The sequence below is a fragment of the Grammomys surdaster genome, unplaced genomic scaffold (assembly GCF_004785775.1).
Source record: "Grammomys surdaster isolate TR1022 unplaced genomic scaffold, NIH_TR_1.0 126248, whole genome shotgun sequence".
Classification (NCBI taxonomy): Eukaryota; Metazoa; Chordata; class Mammalia; order Rodentia; family Muridae; genus Grammomys; species Grammomys surdaster.
Window position 1 is genome coordinate 8,387,464 of NW_021621048.1, and position 20,166 is coordinate 8,407,629.

Genomic DNA, 20,166 nt, shown 5'->3' on the forward strand with positions numbered 1-20,166 from the left:
GGTTCTTTAAAAAGCCTTAGCCTTTTGAATTTAAAAGGATAACATTCAGATGAGAGAGGCACCTGCTAGCAGCCACTCAGTGAATTCCTCAAAGGAGCAAACTTAACTTCAGGGGAACTTGAGGTCCTCCGGGGTGATCTTCTTAACTCAGAAACTCTGATCTCTACTTGTTCCTCTCCTGCTTGGAAGAGGCAAGGCCTCTGACTTGAGTCTGAGAAGCCCTGATGTCTGGGCCCAGAAGAGTGTCTCTCTCCTGCAAACACACAGGAATATAGGATGGGTGTGAGAAGGAAGGACATGACACAAGCTTCAGCTCACAAAATTCCAGCAGGTCACTTGCATGGCTTTCTCCTACAGGGTTCCTAACTCTAGTTGGTGGGACACTCTCATATCAAAAGAGTTCAATAAATGTACCCAAAACTGTTTCTTCACTGTGGGGATTTCAGAGCCTTTACCATGTCCAGGTGCCTTGTGACTTAAGGAGAAAAGGACAGAGCCTGTCACTTTTTAACCATGGCACTCGTACAATGTCTGATGGTCCTCAGAATTCTGAGAATATTCCCAAATACACCTCAGAAAGGACTTGAGAATGTCCTTGGGTCCAAAGCTTGCCATGTAGCCCTCAGACGTCAGCCAAAAATTACACATAGCAGAATTAATGTGGTTCTTGTAGAAACATGAATTGCCAAACCACACTCCAGACCTGAGTGGGAGGGACTCTGATATAATCCATACATGTACTATGTTCTGTATCCTCTGGCCTGTCCTCCTTCCCTGTGTTGGCTCCTCTGTTCCAAGCCACTCCTCATCATAGACAGGATGCTGTGTCCTGTCTACACCTCCTTCTACAAAGTCCCGCATAATGCTGGTGGACACTACAAGAGCCAGGCTCTGAGCTCACCGGGAGGGCAGGCACTACAGCACCCCAGCCCATGCCTTGTGGTGGACAAAGGCTGTCGGTGGAGGGAAATGGGGGCATTAGTGTGAAACGCTGCCATATAAAGGAGCAGATTGCTGTACCCCTGTTTACAAGACCAGTAGGATGTGGAGGTTGGAGGCATTTCGAGGCAGGAAGTGTCAGCACGGGACATGGTAGACCTATGAAACATCAGAGACGGCACAGAGAGGTGGGGCATCCAGAGGTGAGTTAGGGATGCCATGCAGAGCCCTACCTCTTGTATTGCCTCTCTGCAGGTGGTCAGAGAGCCCGTTCTCTTGCTTGGGACCCACTGCCCCCCTTCTTGCTCCTCCTTGGAATTCCTGCCTGTCTTATGAGGCATCCAGAACACACATTCCCACTAGCTGCCAAGCTTTTGAGTTCACCCTTTACCAAAGCCCCCACCTTACATCTGTTCTCTGTTTGTCTAGGGGTTCCTATCTCTAATGGACCCTATGTTTGGATTCTTTCTGAGACCCTCCTGCCTCAGCCTCCAAAGTGTTAGAAGTAAAGGCATGTGCTGCCATCCTAGCTTTTCTTGTTCGTGTTATATAACAGGGTCTCATTAAGGAGCCCTGGCTGGCCTCGAACTCACAGAGATCTGCCTGCCTTTAACTTTCCAGTGCAGAGATTAAAGGCATGGGCTGCCACACCTGCCCCATACTCCATTAAAAAAAACTATTTTTATGAATTCTTGAGAGTTGTATACTTAGTATTTTGAACATTTGTATCCCCTTCACCCATCTCCTCCCAGATCTACTCCCCCATTCCATACGCAACCAACTTTGTGCTCTCATTCTTTTAAACCCATTAAGTGGGGCTGGAGAGATGCCTCAGCAGTTAAGGGCAGAAGCCTTGCAGAAGACTAAGGTTTGGTTCCCAGCACCCACAACCATGTTGTAACTCCAGTTTCAGGGGAATTGATGCCCTCTTCTGACCTCAGTAGGCTCTTGAATGCACATCATACACGTACATACACTTAGGCACACACACATATACATAAAATAAATGTTTTTAGACACATGAAGCCCATTAGTGCTGTCTATGAACTCTTGAGTGTGCAGCCATCAGCTGGAGCATGTTAGACTTACCAGGGCCACACCCTTATAGACACCTAACTCTCCCTTTCCTGGAAACCATCAATAGCTTCTCAGTTAGGAGTAGAACTTCATGCCCATCTACCCTCTCCATGCTGAGATTTGCCTGGCTTGAGCTTACACAGAACTTGTTCATGCCGTCACAATGCCTATGAGTTCATATGTGCCACAACCTTGCTCTGTCTGGAAAACACAGTTTGTTGGTAGTTATCGTCTGCCTCTGGCTCTTACCGTCTTTCTGTCCTGTCTTCAGAGTCTTAGGAGGAGGGGTGTGTGGTAATAGATACACCATTTAAGGCTGAGCATTCCACAGCCTCTGTCTGTGCCTTGACCAGCTGTGGGTCTCTGTGTTAATCACCATATTCTGCAAAAAGAAATTCATCTGATGAGAGCGGAGGGATGCACAACCCTGTGAGTATAGTGAGCCATCATAGGGAGTAGATACAATGCTGGGTCCCATGGTAGAACACTGGCAATAGGTTCTTCCATAGGGGCTCCGACCTGACTACCACAGATTCTTGGCCCCAATAACTGCCTAGCCACTACACACACACATACACACATACACACATACACACACACACACACACACACACACACACACACACATCTTTTCTTTTTTTTCAACTTTTAATTTTGAGACAAGGTCCCACTGAGTTGCCCAAGCTAAACTTAAACTCTTGTATCCAAGGTAGGCCTTGAACTTAAAATCCTCCTGCCTCAGCCTCTTGACTAGCTCAAGCTGCAGGCCTATACCAGGAGGCCCAGCTATCACAACAGTTAAAAGCAACTAGGAGTTTAAATGTAAAGAAACACTGAGTCCATTCCGCTGTCTGCATCAGAAAAAGAATCCATATCAGAAGTTTCAAGAGATGGAGAAACACCCAGGGAGTAGGGAAACCACCGTACGATAGCATATGTCTAACTCCAGATAAAAGTGAGTGTAATTCCGTATTGTTTGTGTGTCTGAATCAGTATGGAAACCTAAGAAAATCCACAGAAATGTTGATGGCTATAGAACCCAGAACCAGCCTTATGGGTTGCTGTTGCTGTTCTCAGTTTTAAACACTTACAGTTTCCATATGTTCCATCGTGAACACGTTTCATGCTCATCATCAGGAAAAAGGAGAAAAAACAAAAACAAAAAAAATGAACATTTTCATATAGGAAGGCTGGTTTTCCTCAACATAAGCTTGGCTTTTGATGGGCTGCCACATATGTTACCAGTGACATATTTATTTCTAAGGGCCACTTTGGGAGCTGTGTGTTTTATTGTGTGTTTGTCACACTCTGGAATGGCAGATTACATGCTGAGCTCAGCACTGGTGGCAGCGGGATCTGGGCCTAACTGTCGCTTCTGTAATTGGCAGGCCTTCCTGGGCTCATCTGTCCTCACATGGATTTCTGTGATCCTGGATGCTTGGGTGACATCCTGAAATGGGTGACACCCCAAGGCCTTTAATGACAGCCAAGCTCACTGTCTGTAGTCTGTAAGGGTGGCCCTGCCCTTTGCTGTTAGGGCTGAGCCTGACTTAGAGAACCCTCTCTCTGTGAAAACAACAGGCACCCAATCTTATGCCCATTTCAGCAGGCTGGTTAGTCTGGGCACTGACTGCCGAGTGTCATTCCTAGGTTCATCTCTGGTGTCCTTCTGTGTAGATCTCTCACAGTGCGATGTCATGCAGGATGTCACCATCCGTGGCTGTCCTCCTATGTGGATCTCTCACAGTGTGCTGGCAGGATGTCATGCAGGATATCATTGTCCATGGCTGTATTCATACATAGCTTTGACAAGCTGTCTCCCCACCTGTCACTTCCCATAACTTCCATGGAGCCTTTACTGCCCCCGTCTTACAGCTGAAGAAATAGGCCCACCGGCAAAGTCAGTTTCCCAGGGTCCCAAGAAATCTAAAATTCATACCCAGGACTGACTGGCTTCAAGATTGATGCTATTAATGCCATCAACTTAGGGCCACCAAACATTCAGACTAATGTGTTTCAGGATATTTTCCTTACAGCTTGTGTAAGTTTTGGCCCATCTGCTTCTCAAAGCCCATAGCTGCTCAACATCATAGTAGACTGAGCACCAAACAACAACATTTATATTACTGTGTGGCTGTTAGGCACGTCATACCGGCAACCTTTTCTTTTTTCATTATTATTTGTTGGGGGAGGGGGGAGGTGCCTGCATATGTGTTGGTGCACCATTCACGTGTAGTGCCCACAGAAGCCAGAAGAGGGCTTTGGATCCCCCTAGACCTGGAGTTACAGACAGTTGTGAGCCACACGTGGGTACTGGGAATAAAACCCTGGCTCTCTGGAAGAGCAGCCAGTATTAACTGCTGAGCCATCTTTCCATCCATCAGCCTTTATTCTTGAATTACATACTTTGGACTTGGACAGGTACTGGGTCTAAAACTTCTATAGCATTTGTGTGAATGAATTTGAGAAGGTTCTGTGAGGTCTGAACATGAGCAGTTATGGGCTGAGGTATATGTGGCCATGAGAGTTGATCATGCCATTGTCTTGTCTTGTAGGATAACAGGCACCTCTAACCTCACAGACATGCCTTTGATTAAGGGGCAGAGCTCAATCCTTTCTAGTCCTTTCTAGTCACAGCTCAAAGTGAATACTTTTTTTTTTATTCTCAATATTAATGATTTTACTCTCAAAATTAATGTCTAATGTGGAAGCTGAAATGTCAAAAATTTCCTCATGAAACTGACTAAGAGCATCTAGGGAGAAGAGCACATGCAGATTATACCTGTGTGTGAGGACCTGCCTGTTCAGATCCTAGCACCCAGATAAAAAGGCAGGTGCAGCTGTAGAGGCCTGTAAACCCTGCCTCGGGGCATGGGAAAGAGGAATATTGCTGGGGCTCTCTGGCACCCAGCTAACTCCAAAGTGGAAAGCTTCAGATCCAGGGAGGAGCCCTGCCTCAATGGAGCAAACAAAGAGCAATCGAGGAAGGCATTCAGCATCCTTGTCTGGCCTACACACACACACACACACACACACACACACACACACACACAAATTAAAGATGGAAAAACAGTAGGAGAAGACAGAATTGTGTTTTGTCTGTTCTCTGACCTGTAGAAACAGGCCGGATGTGCCCCAGGTCCCAGGAGATGTTGAAATCAAATAAGTATCATTGAGCCAGTTGTTGGAAAGGCCAAAGCCTTGTCTCTTATTACCTTGCAGTGATTCAATAAGTAAGAATTAGAGCAAATCCTCATAGCTGTTGGAAAATACAAATCCACGCCAAATTAGTAAAGCCTGAGTTAATGAATAATTTGTAGCAGTTTTATTGCTTTCAAAATCAGGAGGTAATTCATATGTATTGGATGGTTCTTTCTGGATAGAGGGGTAGATAAGTGGATAAGTAAACGGACTAGTGAATGAATGAAAAGCGGGTAAGACGTGACACTCTGTGCCAACCGTGGCTTCCGTCTGTCTCAACTGATAACTCACTCAGTGCTAAAATAACTCCACAAAGCAAGCACTATGAGTGTGTCCATTTGAAAGTGGATTTCACAGGAGTCACTGAATAACAGAACCAGAACCGAGCCTGAGGCATCTGGATCTGTCTGCCTGGCCACTGAGAGACTTTCGAACATCAGTCAAAGACTATTCCAGTGTCATTGACTACACCAGTATTCTGAGGCTACAATATTGGAAAAATACGTTTTCACGATGAAGGTAGCTGCTGTTGTGAGCAGTCTCCTGGCCTGTCATTTCTTGTAGGTGAGGAAGCTGAGGCCCAGCGCAGGGAGACCGGTTTCAGCCCCAGCCCAGCTCAGCAATATTTGCCCCATGGAGGCTGAACTCAGACATGCCTGTCTCTCTTCCTTTTTCCCAGGCCAGGCCTTGCTTCTTTGTAAGCCCATTCTTTGTCCATGACCAGACTCTCTCTCAGTATCTCACTATAAAGTAACCTAAACCAACCCTTTATACCATGTCTTCCCAAAATGCATGACAGCCCAGAATCTCTGCTTGCCAAGTCTTCAGGGTGACAAAGATGAAAGACCAGCCTTTATCATCTTCTGGAATCATTTTCCAGTAGTACAGGGGACCCAGGATGTGCTTCTAGCATGGGTTTGACTTTCCTCTTCAGACTAGCCAACTCCATACAAATGGTGTCAGCACATCCTTCTCTACTGCACCATGGTTTCCTGTTTGTGATGCATTTGCAGATTCTCACCAGCAGGCGGCAGCAGAAGCTAGCAGCTACAGATGCCCCACCTGGAGGCTGGCTGCCAGTTTGATCCAATCTTCTCTGCTGAGGACATGAGCTCTCTCTAGCCTTTCTGTGCCTTGGTTTCTCCCTGGCAGACCTACCTCATTAATTCGGCCTGAGAATCACATGGTTTTACACACATCATGTTGAGTAATAGTGACATAGTAAGAACCTCAAAAAACTTATGCCAGTAACTGTTCTGGTAGACTAAACTCCACAGGACTGCCACACGGACCAGCTGCCCTAGAACTCTGTCATATTGCAAACAAAAATGAAAAAGTCATCAGCTGGGATCTTAGAGACCCTTTAGTTGTCCAGAGAGCCTGTTCATTTTCACAGGGTTTTATGGGGAAATGATGGAGAAAAATGTAATAACAAGGGCTGAAGTGAATGTTGGGGTGGCGACTTATACAACGCCCACAGCTTCTTCAGCATGGGACTTTAAAACTCTCACTGCTTACCAGATAATCACATTCTAGGGACAGCATGGCCACCTCTGGGACTTTGTCTACCTTGGTCCAAAGCAGCCACAGACAAAACTTCAGTCTGAGCACTGAGCACTGAAAAGCAAAATCTTTTTTTGCTTGTCTTGACACTTTGCCAATATTAACCCAAAGCTATGAGTCTGAAATGGTTACTTATAACTGTGGGCCCCAGTATCACTTCAGATTCCCGTAATTTTTCTGGGATCCACTCTTGTTTTGCAGGACTGCCGGAGCTGAAACTCCTCTGCGGAGCTGATGTCCTCAAGACCTTCCAGACCCCCAACCTCTGGAAGGACTCGCACATCCAGGAGATAGTGGAGAAGTTTGGCTTGGTGTGTGTGAGCAGGAGCGGTCATGATCCGAAAAGGTACATCTTGGACTCGCCCATCCTTCAACAGTTCCAGCACAACATTCACCTGGCCAGGGAACCTGTTCTGAATGAGATCAGTGCCACGTATGTCAGGAAAGCCTTGAGCCAAGGGCAGAGCGTGAAGTACCTCCTCCCTGAGGCTGTCATCACCTACATCAGGGACCAGGGCCTCTACATCAATGACAATTCCTGGAAAGAAAAAGGAAAGACTGGCTAGAGAGTCTCCTGGAAGTTGGGAGTTATTTTGCTCTGGGTTCTGTGTTTGTTTCCACAGTGGTTTTTACCATGGGTGACTTCCTGCTCCAGGAAGAGATTGTGCCTGTGGCAGAGACAGCCATGTTGTCAGAGTAACTTAAATGGCATAACAGATCATAGAATTAGACAAAACCTCTCAGGTCACTAAGAAGGAGACCTGCTTACTGAGCAAATGGCAATCATGGGGGGTGGGGGGTGGGCACTGATGCTGTTCTAAGCATGGCCGGCCCCTGAACGGTCCATCACAGTCACCCTCATTCAGGTTTTTTAACTCAGGCCGGGTGCAGCATGCTGGACTTGATAGGCAGGATTTGACAGGGTGCTAATTACTGCACAGAGGGTCTTTTCAACATCCTTGTTTCAAACAGAATAATAGCAAATAAGAATTCAGAAATCTGCAAACAGCACATCATTGATTTCCGGTGTATCCTCCCTTGTAAACCATGGCCTGCTTGCCTGCCTGCCTGTGGTGTAACATAAAATTTTTGACCACCCTCTTTCTATGTTGTGGTGAAGCAATATGTGTTTAAGATCTATTTTATTATATGTATGTATGTGTGTATGTGTGTGTGTACGCACATGGGAGGGACATCAGAGTGCCTGAAGCCCCAGTTACTGGCAGTTGTGAGCCACCTGATGTGGGTGCTGGGACCCACACTCCAGTCTTATGGAAGAGCAGCAAATGCTCTTAACCACTGAGCCGGCTCTCCAGCCCCCTCAAGTGATATTTTTGATACAGCGTGTATTTTTACACTGCTATCCTCTAAACACCAGGGTTCCCAATATTCTGATTTCTAAAAAGGAACTGAAGTAAAACAGATGCCCGACTGTTTTAGAAGATCTTTTGAATGTTTTATGACTGCCTGCTTGTTTGAATATTGGCAAAAGGATAAATAATAAATTGACATCAAAAAACACTAATGAAAAGTTTCTCTTTTTTTTCCTTCCTTTGTTATATTATTAATGCCCAGGGTTCCAGCTGTTGTTCTTCCTTTTAAATACTTTGTGAAATTTGCTCCCGTTCCAATCAAAGTGGCCTGGATTTAAGAGTTTGTGTCCTGAGTACTGGAAGTAGAGGAATGTCCTAGTCACATGAACACCCAGTCACCCAGGAGGAAGTCTCAATTGAAGGATTATCCAGACCAGATTTTGGCCTAGGGGCATGTTTGTGGGGAGTTGTCCTGATTGATAACTAAATAGAAGTGTCCAGCCCACAGTGGACGACACCTGGGGCTGGCGGCCCTGAGCTGTCTGAAATCCTAGCTGAGCATGAATGTAGCAAGTCAGCAAGCCACATCCCTCCAGGGTTTCTGCTTCGAGTGGCCCTGACTTCCCTCAGTGACAGACTGTGACCAGGAGGGATACGATGACATAAGCTCTTTCCTCTTTAGTTTGCTTTTGGTCAAACTCTTTTACCACAACAACAGAGATGAAATAGAACTAGGAAGGGATAGTGTCTCAGCATAGCCCACTCAGTCTTCCAACCTAAAGCAGCAGGCCATGATTTTGTTTCTGTGCACCCTGAAAGACTAGAATGAAGTGTTCGGGATTTCTCACTCCACTCCTGGATTCATCTTTGGGCCTGTTGAAGCAGTAGCACAGAGTCTGGGTCTTCATGCTCCATCCTGGCCCATCTTGGCTACATATTTAGTGACACAGAAAAGCAATAAGGCAGGCAAGGAGGATCTGATATCCCTCTCTCCCCCAAAACTCCCAGGATTCCTGTGAGCTGTGAAACAGGTAAGTAGGAAATAGAGTACAGTGACCTCCTGTGAGGTCCTACAGACTTCTTCCCTCCTTGACTGGGTTCTCCCCTCCAAGATGTCCCTGAATGCCATGCTCACTCAGGAAAATAGGGATCAAATATCCTTGTCTAAAACCTGTCACAGCACATAGTAGGACTTCAACTCCTTTCACCACTATGGGCTACAGTTTCTCTAACTCCGAAGTGGAGGATTTGATTAGGCCTGCTCTGAATTCTTCCAACTATAGTTTTCTTTCCCTTTCTTACTTAAAAACAAAAGATTATATGTATATATGTAGTGTGTGTGTGTGTGTGTGTGTGTGTGTGTAGTTAGTTAGCTTGGATTTTGAGCTTCTGTTTTGATTTGTTTTGGTTTGTTTGTGATTTACTGTTTGGCAAAGTTTCACTCTTAATACAGACTAGCCTGGAATTTGCTAGGTAAGACATACTGGCCTAGCCTCAGTTTTTCAGCAATCCTCCTGCCTCAGTGCACACACCACCACTCCCAGCTCAGCCCTGAGTCTGTAAGACTGGGTGCTTCCATTTCAGCTTCTCAGGCCTTCTTTAGGCTCTGTACCCATCTAGCCAGAGCTTCCAAAGGTCAGGAGAATGTTTTCCTTTGTAGGTAGGAATGTTCTGTTGTTCTCCCAGGAGCTGGCTCCAAGAAGACTCTCAGGCTCCGGCAAATGGACCAACGGCGATGGCTTTCTAATGAGCCTCACTGGCCTCAGCATGGCTCATTGCAGCATCGGATGATAACTGGTTTCATTAGCTGAGGGTAGCGTTGAAACTGCACGGCACTCCGATGAGTACACCTCTCCTGTTCTCTGAGCCCCACTGCCCCACTGTTCTACGTGGGTCGAGAAGGGAGAGAACAAAATCCTGCATGGTATCCAAAAGGTGAGCAAAAGAAGGGGTCTGCAGGTTTGACAAAGGGGTCCCCAGCCTCAGCCACAGACACTGAGGGCTGTACAACTCTTTGCTAGATAATCCTTTCCTGGCCTGTGCACTGTAAGACTCCTTTCTCTATGTACAAGATACTTAACACTCCCCAACTGTAGCAACACAACTGACCAATAACATGTCAACCATTCAGGACACCAGGTTTTTTTTTCATTCCTCTCCTGAACCCCCGCTCAGTCCAATGGTTGGCTGTGAGAATCTGCATCCACTTCTGTATATGTCAGACTCTGGTCAGGAGACAGCTATATCAGGCTCCTGTCAGCATACACTTCTTGGCATCCACAATAGTGTCCGGGTTTGGTGACTGTGTATGGGATGGATCCCCAGGTGGAGCAGTCTCTGGAGGCCTTTCCTTCAGACTCTGCTCCAAACTTTGTCTCCATATTTCCTCCTGTATTTTGTTCCCCATTCTTCTCCCCTACTTCTCCCGCTCTCTCCGGCCCCACTCATTCCAGCCCAAAGGTTTTTATTTATTTATTATATTTATTTATTTATTTATTTATTACAGTGTAAACACTGTAGCTGTTTTCAGACACTCCATAAGAGGGCATCAGATCTCATTATGGATGATTGTGAGCCACCATGTGGCTACCGGGATTTGAACTCATGACCTCCTGAAGAGCAGTCAGTGCTCTTAATCACTGAGCCATCTCACCAGCCCTTGTTCCCCCTTCTAAGAAGCACTGAAGTGTCCACACTTTGGTCTTCCTTCTTCTTGAGCCTCATGTGGTCTGTGAGTTGAATCTTGGGTATTCTGAGCTTTTGAGTTAATATCCACTTATCAGTGAGTGCATACCATGTATGTTCTTTTGTGACTGGGTTACTATTTTCTAATTCTATCCATTTGCCTAAGAATTTCATGAAGTCATTGTTTTTAATAGCTGAGTAGTACTCCATTGTGTAAATGTACCACAGGACACCAGTTCTAACTGTAGTTGAGACCCACTGGTCCGAGACGATGATAGAGGTAGGGAGAGAGGGTTTTTTTTTCCCCCTTCTCTTTCTCAATTGAGGACATCAAGAATCTGCAGTATCTGAATGAGTTTCTTTCACAGAAAACCAGTGAGAGGCCCCTACCATTCATGAAGCCATGTTCACTATAGGGCACATGGTGCCATTGCATAGGAATTAGAGCACCACACTCCGACTCCCAGGCACCCCAGCCTCCGTTCTTCCCTGTCTCCATATCCAGTGTCGTTCTGGACTTGGTTTATACAGCCTAGCCTTCTGTACTGGCATCTAGAGCCTGATAGGTGGAAGCCTACAGCATAGGAGTTGATTGTTTCCTTATCATTATTGAACTTTGGCATTCCTTCATTCAAATCACATTGATTGAGACCCTCATGTGTGCCAGGGGTGTAATGGTGAACAGACAGGGTCTCCATTCTTAAGAAGCTTATAGTACAGTGGAGAACAAACAAGAACCCAGTGATCACAAGTTAAGCATATGATTGCCAACAATGAAGAGGGTTCTAAGGGAGACACTGATAGGCTGATGCCCAAGGCAGCGAGTTCTCTGTAAAGCTGTTGAAGTGCGTGCTTTGGCTCTCCAATTTCTAGCATCCTAATGATGTAGGTATCGAAGTTTCTGATTCTTGGTCTTTTTTTTTTTTTTTGAAAGGAGTCCCTTTGAACTTATATAAGATATATATAGATTCTCATAATGAAATGGGTTCTCCCTGGTGGTGTAAACAACAGAGGAATGTTATGGGTGTGTTCTAGAGACGTTGGGATGAGTGGGGACCGATGGCTTTGAAGAAGAATGGTACACGCCAAGGCCCTGAGCCAGAAGGGGCAAAGTGGGCACCATAGAGAGCTAGAGTCATCATTACTTCCTTAACAAGGTGCTGGTTACTACACTGCATCTGACATCTGATGCCCTGCATACACAGTCTCCACCCAACATTCCCATGGGTTTAATAGCCTTTGAGGACATGCCTGCACCTCGCTGGTCCACATCTGCATCCTGTGGTTCCCACCAGGTAAAACATCAACTTACATAATAAAACACAACAAAACCTATGTTTTGTATATATGTATGTATAGATAGATATGCATGTATAGATTATATATAGATGTAGGTATACATAAACACGCACACACAAATATAGCTTATTTCTGTTGCCTGCTTTGTCTCACTAACTCGTGTCACCTTCCTCCCTTAGTAGCAGAAAAGGAAAACTACACATCACTGTTCTGCTCCTGATATGTTGCCTGGCACCGCCCTGCGTACTGATTTCATGCTCCTCTCTGCTCTCTCGGGTGTCCTCTGCATCTTGATGGCCTGGGTATTTTGTTTATTTCACAAGAGCAGAAAAACAGTGGTTCAGGCTCCTGAGTAAATGGAATTTCCAGCCTTAAACAAAGGTTCTCCTATGACACTGTTCACGGCCCAGATGAGAATGCGCTGTATCCTTGCCTGGGGAAAGAAATGTTCATTTCTAATACTGTCTATATCAGTTGGGACAGAATGATGCAAAATCCCATTTCAAGCCGCTAGAGCTTGGGCTTTGCAAGGTGCGTTTGGTAATTGGGTTAATGTATGAATATGTATTTCCTTAGCCCTGTCTTTACTTTCTGTGCTGACAGTGCTGCTGCCCCTCCCATTTGTGGAGGTCTTCATACATCCTAGTATTCCATTTCAGCCATGAAGTTATTTTCTTAGCCCCAAACCTGACATTATAGATGCAAATATGAGTGACTGATAAATATATCTTTGCAGTGATTCACATAGGCACATGTCTCTGAATAGTTTAGTATTGTTTAAATAACTTCAGCACACATTGCTCTTGACAGCACAGGCTGCAGGGACTATGGGGGGGACTCTAGCGTTCACTGTGATTCATGTTTCTGAATTAGCAAACACTGGATGAGTGAGAGTTTGAGCATGAATAGTGATGTGGTCAGGACAGTAGGAAGCCAGGCTCCTGCGAGTGCTGATCAGAGGCTCTGCTGGTGGGGCTGGTCTTGCTTGGTATGTAAGAACTCAGCTTCCACGATGCTGCCCATGTTTCTTCCTGGGACACTAAGCCTGCTCTGACGCTCTGCCCCGGATGTTCATACAGTATCATTTGTGGTGAGCATCTGCCTTTCAGGTGATTGACATTTTAATAGCCATGCACTTATGCCACGCAGAAGCAGTGTTAAATGTTGCATTTTGCTTCTAGAGAATGAACAAGTATGCTCTGTTGGAAACCCCTGCCCAAGGTTCAAAGCCTGGAGTCCTCCAAGCTCCATCTGCTGTGGCTCTGCCCCTGCTGGGTCCCTTGGTTGTAATAATCATCGCCATGGTATAACTGCCGCTGAAGCTGGAAGTCCTTCAAGCAGGTCACTTAAAGTCGAACACCAGCCCAAGACACCTTACCCAAAGAAGACGTAATAGTGACATGTAGTACTTATCATTGCATGAAAAATCTATTAAATATTAGAAAAGTCCTAAGCTAAACCACAATGAGATATTATGTCACACCTACTGCAGGGAAAAGCCGAAGGCCCACGCGGTTGTGTGGGCGTAGATCTCTGTTGTGTTGTTGGTCCGCTCGTCTGTCACAGCTCAGAGTAGCAGAAGTGAGGGAAATTCGACTGGTCCCCTTCCACGCAGCACTGAGATGCTGGGCTGTGTGAAGCTGCCAGGGGATCTCCTGGCGGGGGAGAGAACTCAGTCTGATTCCACCGGGCGGGCACAGGGCTCTCGGGTGGACCCAGAGGTTGGTGTCTCCATTGGGGGGGGGGGGCAGACCCCCCCGGGGGGAAGGGGGAGCAGCAGAATGGAGACTGTGGATGTGCAGGCGCTACACTGTGAGAAGCAGCTGGCCAGAGCGAGCACGAAGAGAACCGAGGGAGAGAGAGGGAGGCCCCGGCCACGCCCCACGAGGAGTGCCCACTTGTTATACTCACTTGGGTTGGAATGCTGTAGCTTCTTTGAAGATGCGGCCCCGCAACAAAACTGCAGAGAAGTCCTCCACAACAGCAGCACGACGGCAGGCCCCAATAACACGAGAAAGTCCCGGGTTCCAAAAGCGTTATTGACATAGCGGATGATAGATGGTCTGGATGTGCACCCCCCACTTAGGCCAGGGGGGACCTGGCTTAAATAGGGAGGGAGAGGGGGAAGAGGGTCACTTTATTAGCTATGTCCTCTGGCCTTTAGGTAACTCATTGATATGGAAATCTCTTGAGGCTGAAGCCTGTAGTCACGCCCTCTACCTGTAGCCCTACGTGACTGCAAGGCACAGATCAAATGGAGATCTTAGACCCCGAGTCAGGAGTCTGGAATCCGGGGGTGTGGTGAGATATGTGCCATCTCTACACAGGCAATGGACACCTGTTGGGTCTCTGGCTATCTCTAAACCAGTGCTCTACCGGAGACCAAATCATCCTTTCACGGTCCTACAACCTACTAGAAGGAGTAAAGTCAAGCCTGCAATTGTACTTCTAGAAATCTAGAGAAATTAAAACAGATTCACGCCGATGTGTAAGTAATACATCCACAGCGTTATTCATTTAAGTAAGATAAGCAATTCACGTGTCCGTTTGGTAAATAGAGCAGCAAGTATCTTAACTCCACTCAGTCAATACTGTGTTGGCTCTCCAGATAATGAATTCCTAAGAAGTCTAGTAAAGATAGAAGGCTTATAGTGGCTCACAGTTTTAGAGACTCGGTCCTTTGATTTTGTTCTCCTCTGACTGTACTTTTCAATTATGCCTGTCTATCTTTTAAAAGTATTTAGAATTAGAATTACATTGGTTTATTTAATGGGGGGGAGCATGTGTGAACTATGCATGATGTGTATATAAAGGTCAGAGAACAACTTGTGGGAGTTGGTTTGCTCTTTCCACCATTTTTGTCCTGGGGATGAAAGTTGGGGCTTCAGACTTGGCAGTGAGCATCGTTACCCACTGAGTCATCTCACTGGTCCTTTGCCTGCCTGTCTTTCTCTTACGGATTCTCTGTTCAATATGATCTACTCTGCTATTGTTACTATGTATCTTTTTTTTAAATCCCACTAAGTGTACTTTTCAGCTCAAAGATTTCGTATTCATTTTTTAAATTCCTTTCATCTCTGTCCAGTTTCTATGGCAGAATACTGAATTGCGTCTCTGTGTTTTCTTAAAATTCTCCGTGTTTCCTTAAGACAGCTGTGTTGAACTCTGCCAGGGGAGGGGGTGTCCATATCGATAGTTAACTTGTCAGTTCTGGGTGTCTTATTTTGTCAATAGAGCAAAGTTATTGTTTCCTGAAAGTTGCTGTTTGTTGGAGCACATTGTCATCTTTTGAAGAGCAGGACATTCCTCCCAGCGTCAAGTGTGCTCCCTTTTCTTCTAGAAGTTCTATGCACACTGATTGTTTTCTCTTTGCAGACACTAGGGTTTTCTGCTCTTTCAGCAGCAGATCTTACCCTAAGCCTGTGGTTAAGGGTATTGTCAGTATTTCAGCACTAGAGGGCATCCCAAGCCCAGGCTTGTCCCCCAGTCTAGCATTGAAAGCAGGGGAATACTAAGGATGGTTGCCCATCCCTGCAGGTCTCCACTTGACATCATCATGGGCCAAGTCTCATTCACAGCCACTGACCTACAGTCAAGAACCATAAGATGTTTAAGTCTGGACCTCACCAGGAAGGGTTGAGTCCCAGGCTATGCAACTTGGTACTATATTTCCCCCCACACCTGGAAAATTATTCTGGGCTGTGCCACCCGCATTCCAGGTGTTACACAGTGTGATAGCTACTGAGAACTTAGTGCTGAGTCATCCCCAAGAGCCACAGGTCATGAAGACCAGCACAACCCAGGGACAGAACCAAGCTTCATACTGCTATGACCTGGTTCCCAATATGCAGTACTTAGGTGACTCTTATTACTACAACCAGCTGCAGGTGATCCCCACTAGAATAGATGAAGTCCATCTGGCTGGAGTGACAAGTCTCCCCTTGGCAGGCTAGGTCCAGGTCTCTAGCCATAGGCACTGGCCAGACGACAGGGCCTGTTGAGATCTGCCCACAGTTAGGTTTCATCCACATACATTAATTACTAACCTAGAGTCCCGGTCGTGTTCCAGCAAACAAAAATTTTTTGTGCTGTGCTGCTGAGGACTTAGAGGTAATGATGGGAGCCTCTCTGTGGCCACGGGGTGAAGATCTAGGGTTCAGTCAGGTTAATAGCCTGGAAACAAGAGGCTATGCACTCTGCTTGGTATTGAGTTGTATGTCGATAGCCTGGGCTTAATTCCCTCTTGTTCCCCAATGTGGAAAGCATCTCCTCATACTGCATTGCTCAGTCTGGGAAGGAATAGCAGGGCCAGCTTTTCTTCCTGCCTCTTTCAGTGTGCCTTTTCTTATAATGCTAAAAGCAATCACAGTGATCTTAGCTTATATCAAAGTTGTTCTGTGGATGAATACAAGCTCATGTTTCTTTGAGAAGACAATTACTCAAAGGCCTGCCATCTGTGTCTTACAGGAATTTCTATTCTTAAATACTTAGTGTCTCCCCCATTTCCTCCAGGATGGGGTACAGGTAACTTGTTACTCCCAAACCTAAGGCTGAGCTACACTTTATCCATTTTCCCTGAAGATTCTGGTTTTCCTATATCAAGTGATATTCCATCTTGGAGCAACCAACCCCAGCTCGGGATTAGAAAAATACCTTGGTTTTCATGTTCAAACACTGAGCTTGAAGGATACTTTTACATCCCTGTTTTCTACTAGACATCAGCTTCCTTACAACTGAATCTCACTCACAGTGTCCTCAGCCTCCATCCAGTTCTGGGAACCAGGAGAACCACAAGGGTTTGCTAAAAGGATCCATGCCCTGTAGTTTTGACAAGACCTGAGTTCTCCCGACATTAAGCTCATAAACATGTGCCCAGCTCCTGACACATGAACTAGAGAAGAATCTAATGGAATAGTTACTACCACCAAGCCAACAGTCTTGCTAAGGGAGCCAAATCAGATGGGAAGTCCTGGCTTTCACAGTAGTGTACACACAAGCATGCACATATAAATGTGCACACATGCAAATGCCACACACACATACACACAAACAAGCAAACAAGTTGTTGATGGGTCCAAGAGAAGAAGAAAGAGAATTTACCATAAAGAATACAGGAAAATAAGGCTTGAGGGAAGCAATGAGGGAAGCATTGTAAAGGCAATGAGGGAAAAGCCACCAACCCAATATAGAAAACAAATGGAGGGAGGGCTTTGGAGAACATGCTATGGTTTGACAGCAAAAAGCCTTCACTGACAAGGAACATGAGCAAACTAGAGTTTACAGAGGACATGTGTCAGACTCCTTAAACCTCCCTAGTGAGGGTGGTACCTCTGAGACACCAAGTGGTTTACCTGCGATTAGATAGGTTACGTGAGTCTAGAGTTTAAACCCAATCTAAATCTGAAACCCAACTCTGTTCATTCCATGTGATTCTATTGGTTACAAGACAGAGCAGGAAGGTCAGAGACAAGGAATGATCGTGTGCTATTTGGGCGGTGGTCACTGTTTAAGTCTGAGCTCCCGGCCTGCTTCTAGTCTTTTCAGATGCCTGGGCACTCTGCTGCCTGTCTAAAATCATGTTTGCCCTCTACTGCTTCTAAGGAGACCCGATCCAGCCTGGGGCCTTAGGTTAACTCCATGCAATCTTGGCCCATCCTTCTGAGGCCAGCTCCTCCTGGCATGGGTCAGCGTGAGCAGATCTTTATTCACTCGGAGGAATGCCTCAGAGGACTCAGTCTCGTGCATCCCAGAAATCGATGTGCGTCTGACTGGATGTCTCCCTTTCATCCCTTCATTGTATATATAACTCTGCCCCAAGATCACAAAAATATCACTCCACCAAGGTTTGTTCTTTTAAAATCTAGCCAGAGCCTTACTAAAGTACATTAATTCTTAACAGCTTATAGATTTTTTTTTTCTGCTTAGAATATATGCCCTGTGTTTTCATTTCACGTGGGATTCGGTTTCTGCTTCCATATTGATGGTGACCTGGGAGGCTTATTTCCTCTCTGTGACTCCCTTCTGTCAGCTTGCTTGTCAAATCCAGCAGGCTAGGGTCCCCATAGATCCTCACCTCACTGACAATAACAGACAATAACAGGTGGTTAAGATTCAGGGCTTCAGATTCAGAGAGAGCTAGACACAAATTCAGATTCTAGTCAATCCCGAAGTTCCCCCATGAGACTGGAACAAGTTTTTTTTTTTTAAAAAAAAAAAAAAAAAACCCTCTCCAAACATCCTGCCTCTATAACCTATGAAAATGAAGACCCAACAGTCTCATCTTGCCCAGAATTCTACAACTGAGTGTAATTAAGACACTGGTATCTGAAAAGCGCTGAACTTTGCACGGGGACTTCAGTCTTCTTGCCTCTCATCTTTCTCCATCTCTCTTGCTCTTCTAAGGATCACTGCCTGTTCTTTCTCTGTCTTCCAAGCAGCCTTAAAAGCCCATCCCCATACCCTTTATTAGCTTAAAACGGTGACCACATGACAGGTTTGCTTGCCTTTTTATCCTGGAATGGGGGTTTAAGTTCTTTCTTTGTTTCTTTCTTCTTCCTTCCTTCCTCTTCTTTCTCCTTCACCCTCTTCTCCTCTTCCTTTTCCTCCTCCTCCCCTTTTCCTCCTCTTCCTCTTCTTCCTCCTTTTTTCTCTCATACCATAGCCCAAACTGGTCTTGAACTCATGGGAATCTTCCCATCTTCGCCTCCTGAATGTTCTGGCTATAGGAATAAGCCACCACACTCCACAGAGATTTTTCTTGTTCCAAGAGATACAGGCAGAATAATGTCCCTCTCAAAGGCACCAAGGAGCTAACCTTGAGACCTGCAAACAAGTCCCTGCTATGGTTGATAACCGAGCCCCTTCACAAGTCCCCAGTGTTTCTCTCTCTACCCTAACCACCACAGCCCAGGAGTGCCACTTGTTCCTACTTGTCCCACTGTACACATACACAGGCACTGGCTTTCTGCTCTCGGCCTTGGCAGTTTTGGGCTTCTCACATTGTAAATCTCCACTCCTGTTCTTAGGACTAGGGAATGAAGAAACCCCAGTTAGGAGTATCCTTGTCTATTGCAGGCTGCCATGAACAAGCCTGCCCCTTTATTCACTCTGCATGCTGGCTCTCCCCTGAACTCCCTTCTCCTCTCTTCTTTCCTTCCCTCTCCATGCTCATCCTCCCCTGGACCCTCTTGACACCTCCTTGATTCTGTCTGACTTGAAGCTACAGTAAGAGCCACCTCCTTTAAGGAGCTCTCCTTGATCCCCAGCCGCCAGAGCCCCCCACATCTCTGATGTTCTCTCCCCCATTGTTCCTCCTCTGTGATTACACATCACAGGTAACCCCGAGTCACACAGAAGGGCACTTGAAACCAGCTCTACAGAATCCAGTGAGCAGAGGGAGCATCAGCAGAGGGAGAGAGAGCCACAGAGGTACCCACAACACCCATGGAGTACTTTGTACTCCAGTAAATCAAAACAGGTAGTCTGCCCTAAAGCCCACACATGCAACCTGACACAGCTACAAGACAGTCGGCAGCTATGACCCCCATAGTCTCAGCTGTTTACATTCTTGGTTCCCTGATTGGTGCCATCCCCAGGAGGTGCTGTCTCATTGGAGGATGTATGGCAGAGTGTGTGGGAGGCAGGCTTTCAAATTTCAAAGTCCGCTCTTCCCCTTCATCCCCAGTGCCCTCTGCTCTGGCTTCTGGATCCAGATGTGTTTTCAGCCGCTTCCCCAGAACTATTCCTACCTGTATGCTGTCATGCTCCCCACATGACAGCAACAGACTCTTATCATTCTAAGCCAATAGTAAACCCTTCTATAAGTTGCCTTTGTTTTATCACAACAAGAGAAAGCCTAACTCACTGGTTCTCAGCCTTCCTAACACTGCAACCCCTTAATAACAGTTCCTCATGTTGTGGTGACCCCACCATCAAATTATTTCGCTACTTCATACCTGTGAGTTTGTTGCTGTTGTGAATTATAATGTAAATATCTGTGTTTTCCAATGGTCTTGGGTGACCACTGTGAAAGGCTCATTTGACACTCCCCTGTAAAGAGGAGTGTCACTCCCCTGTAAAGAGGAGTGTC

At 46.0% G+C, this 20,166-nt stretch overlaps 1 protein-coding gene across 3 annotated transcripts in view; it reads left to right on the forward strand.

Annotated features, from left to right (window-relative positions):
* Nmnat3 (nicotinamide nucleotide adenylyltransferase 3) overlaps window positions 1-18,028 on the forward strand; it is a 118,880-nt gene extending 100,852 nt beyond the window's left edge. For 2 of the 3 annotated variants that reach the window (XM_028758933.1, XM_028758934.1), the window contains exon 5: window positions 6,982-8,305. In XM_028758933.1, coding sequence (XP_028614766.1) covers window positions 6,982-7,346 — 365 coding nt within the window. In that variant the 3' untranslated portion in view covers window positions 7,347-8,305. Of the gene's footprint in view, window positions 1-6,981; window positions 8,306-17,621 lie in introns of those variants that run through there. The other variant, XM_028758935.1, reaches the window with a different exon arrangement.
* The last annotated feature ends 2,138 nt before the right edge of the window (window positions 18,029-20,166 follow it).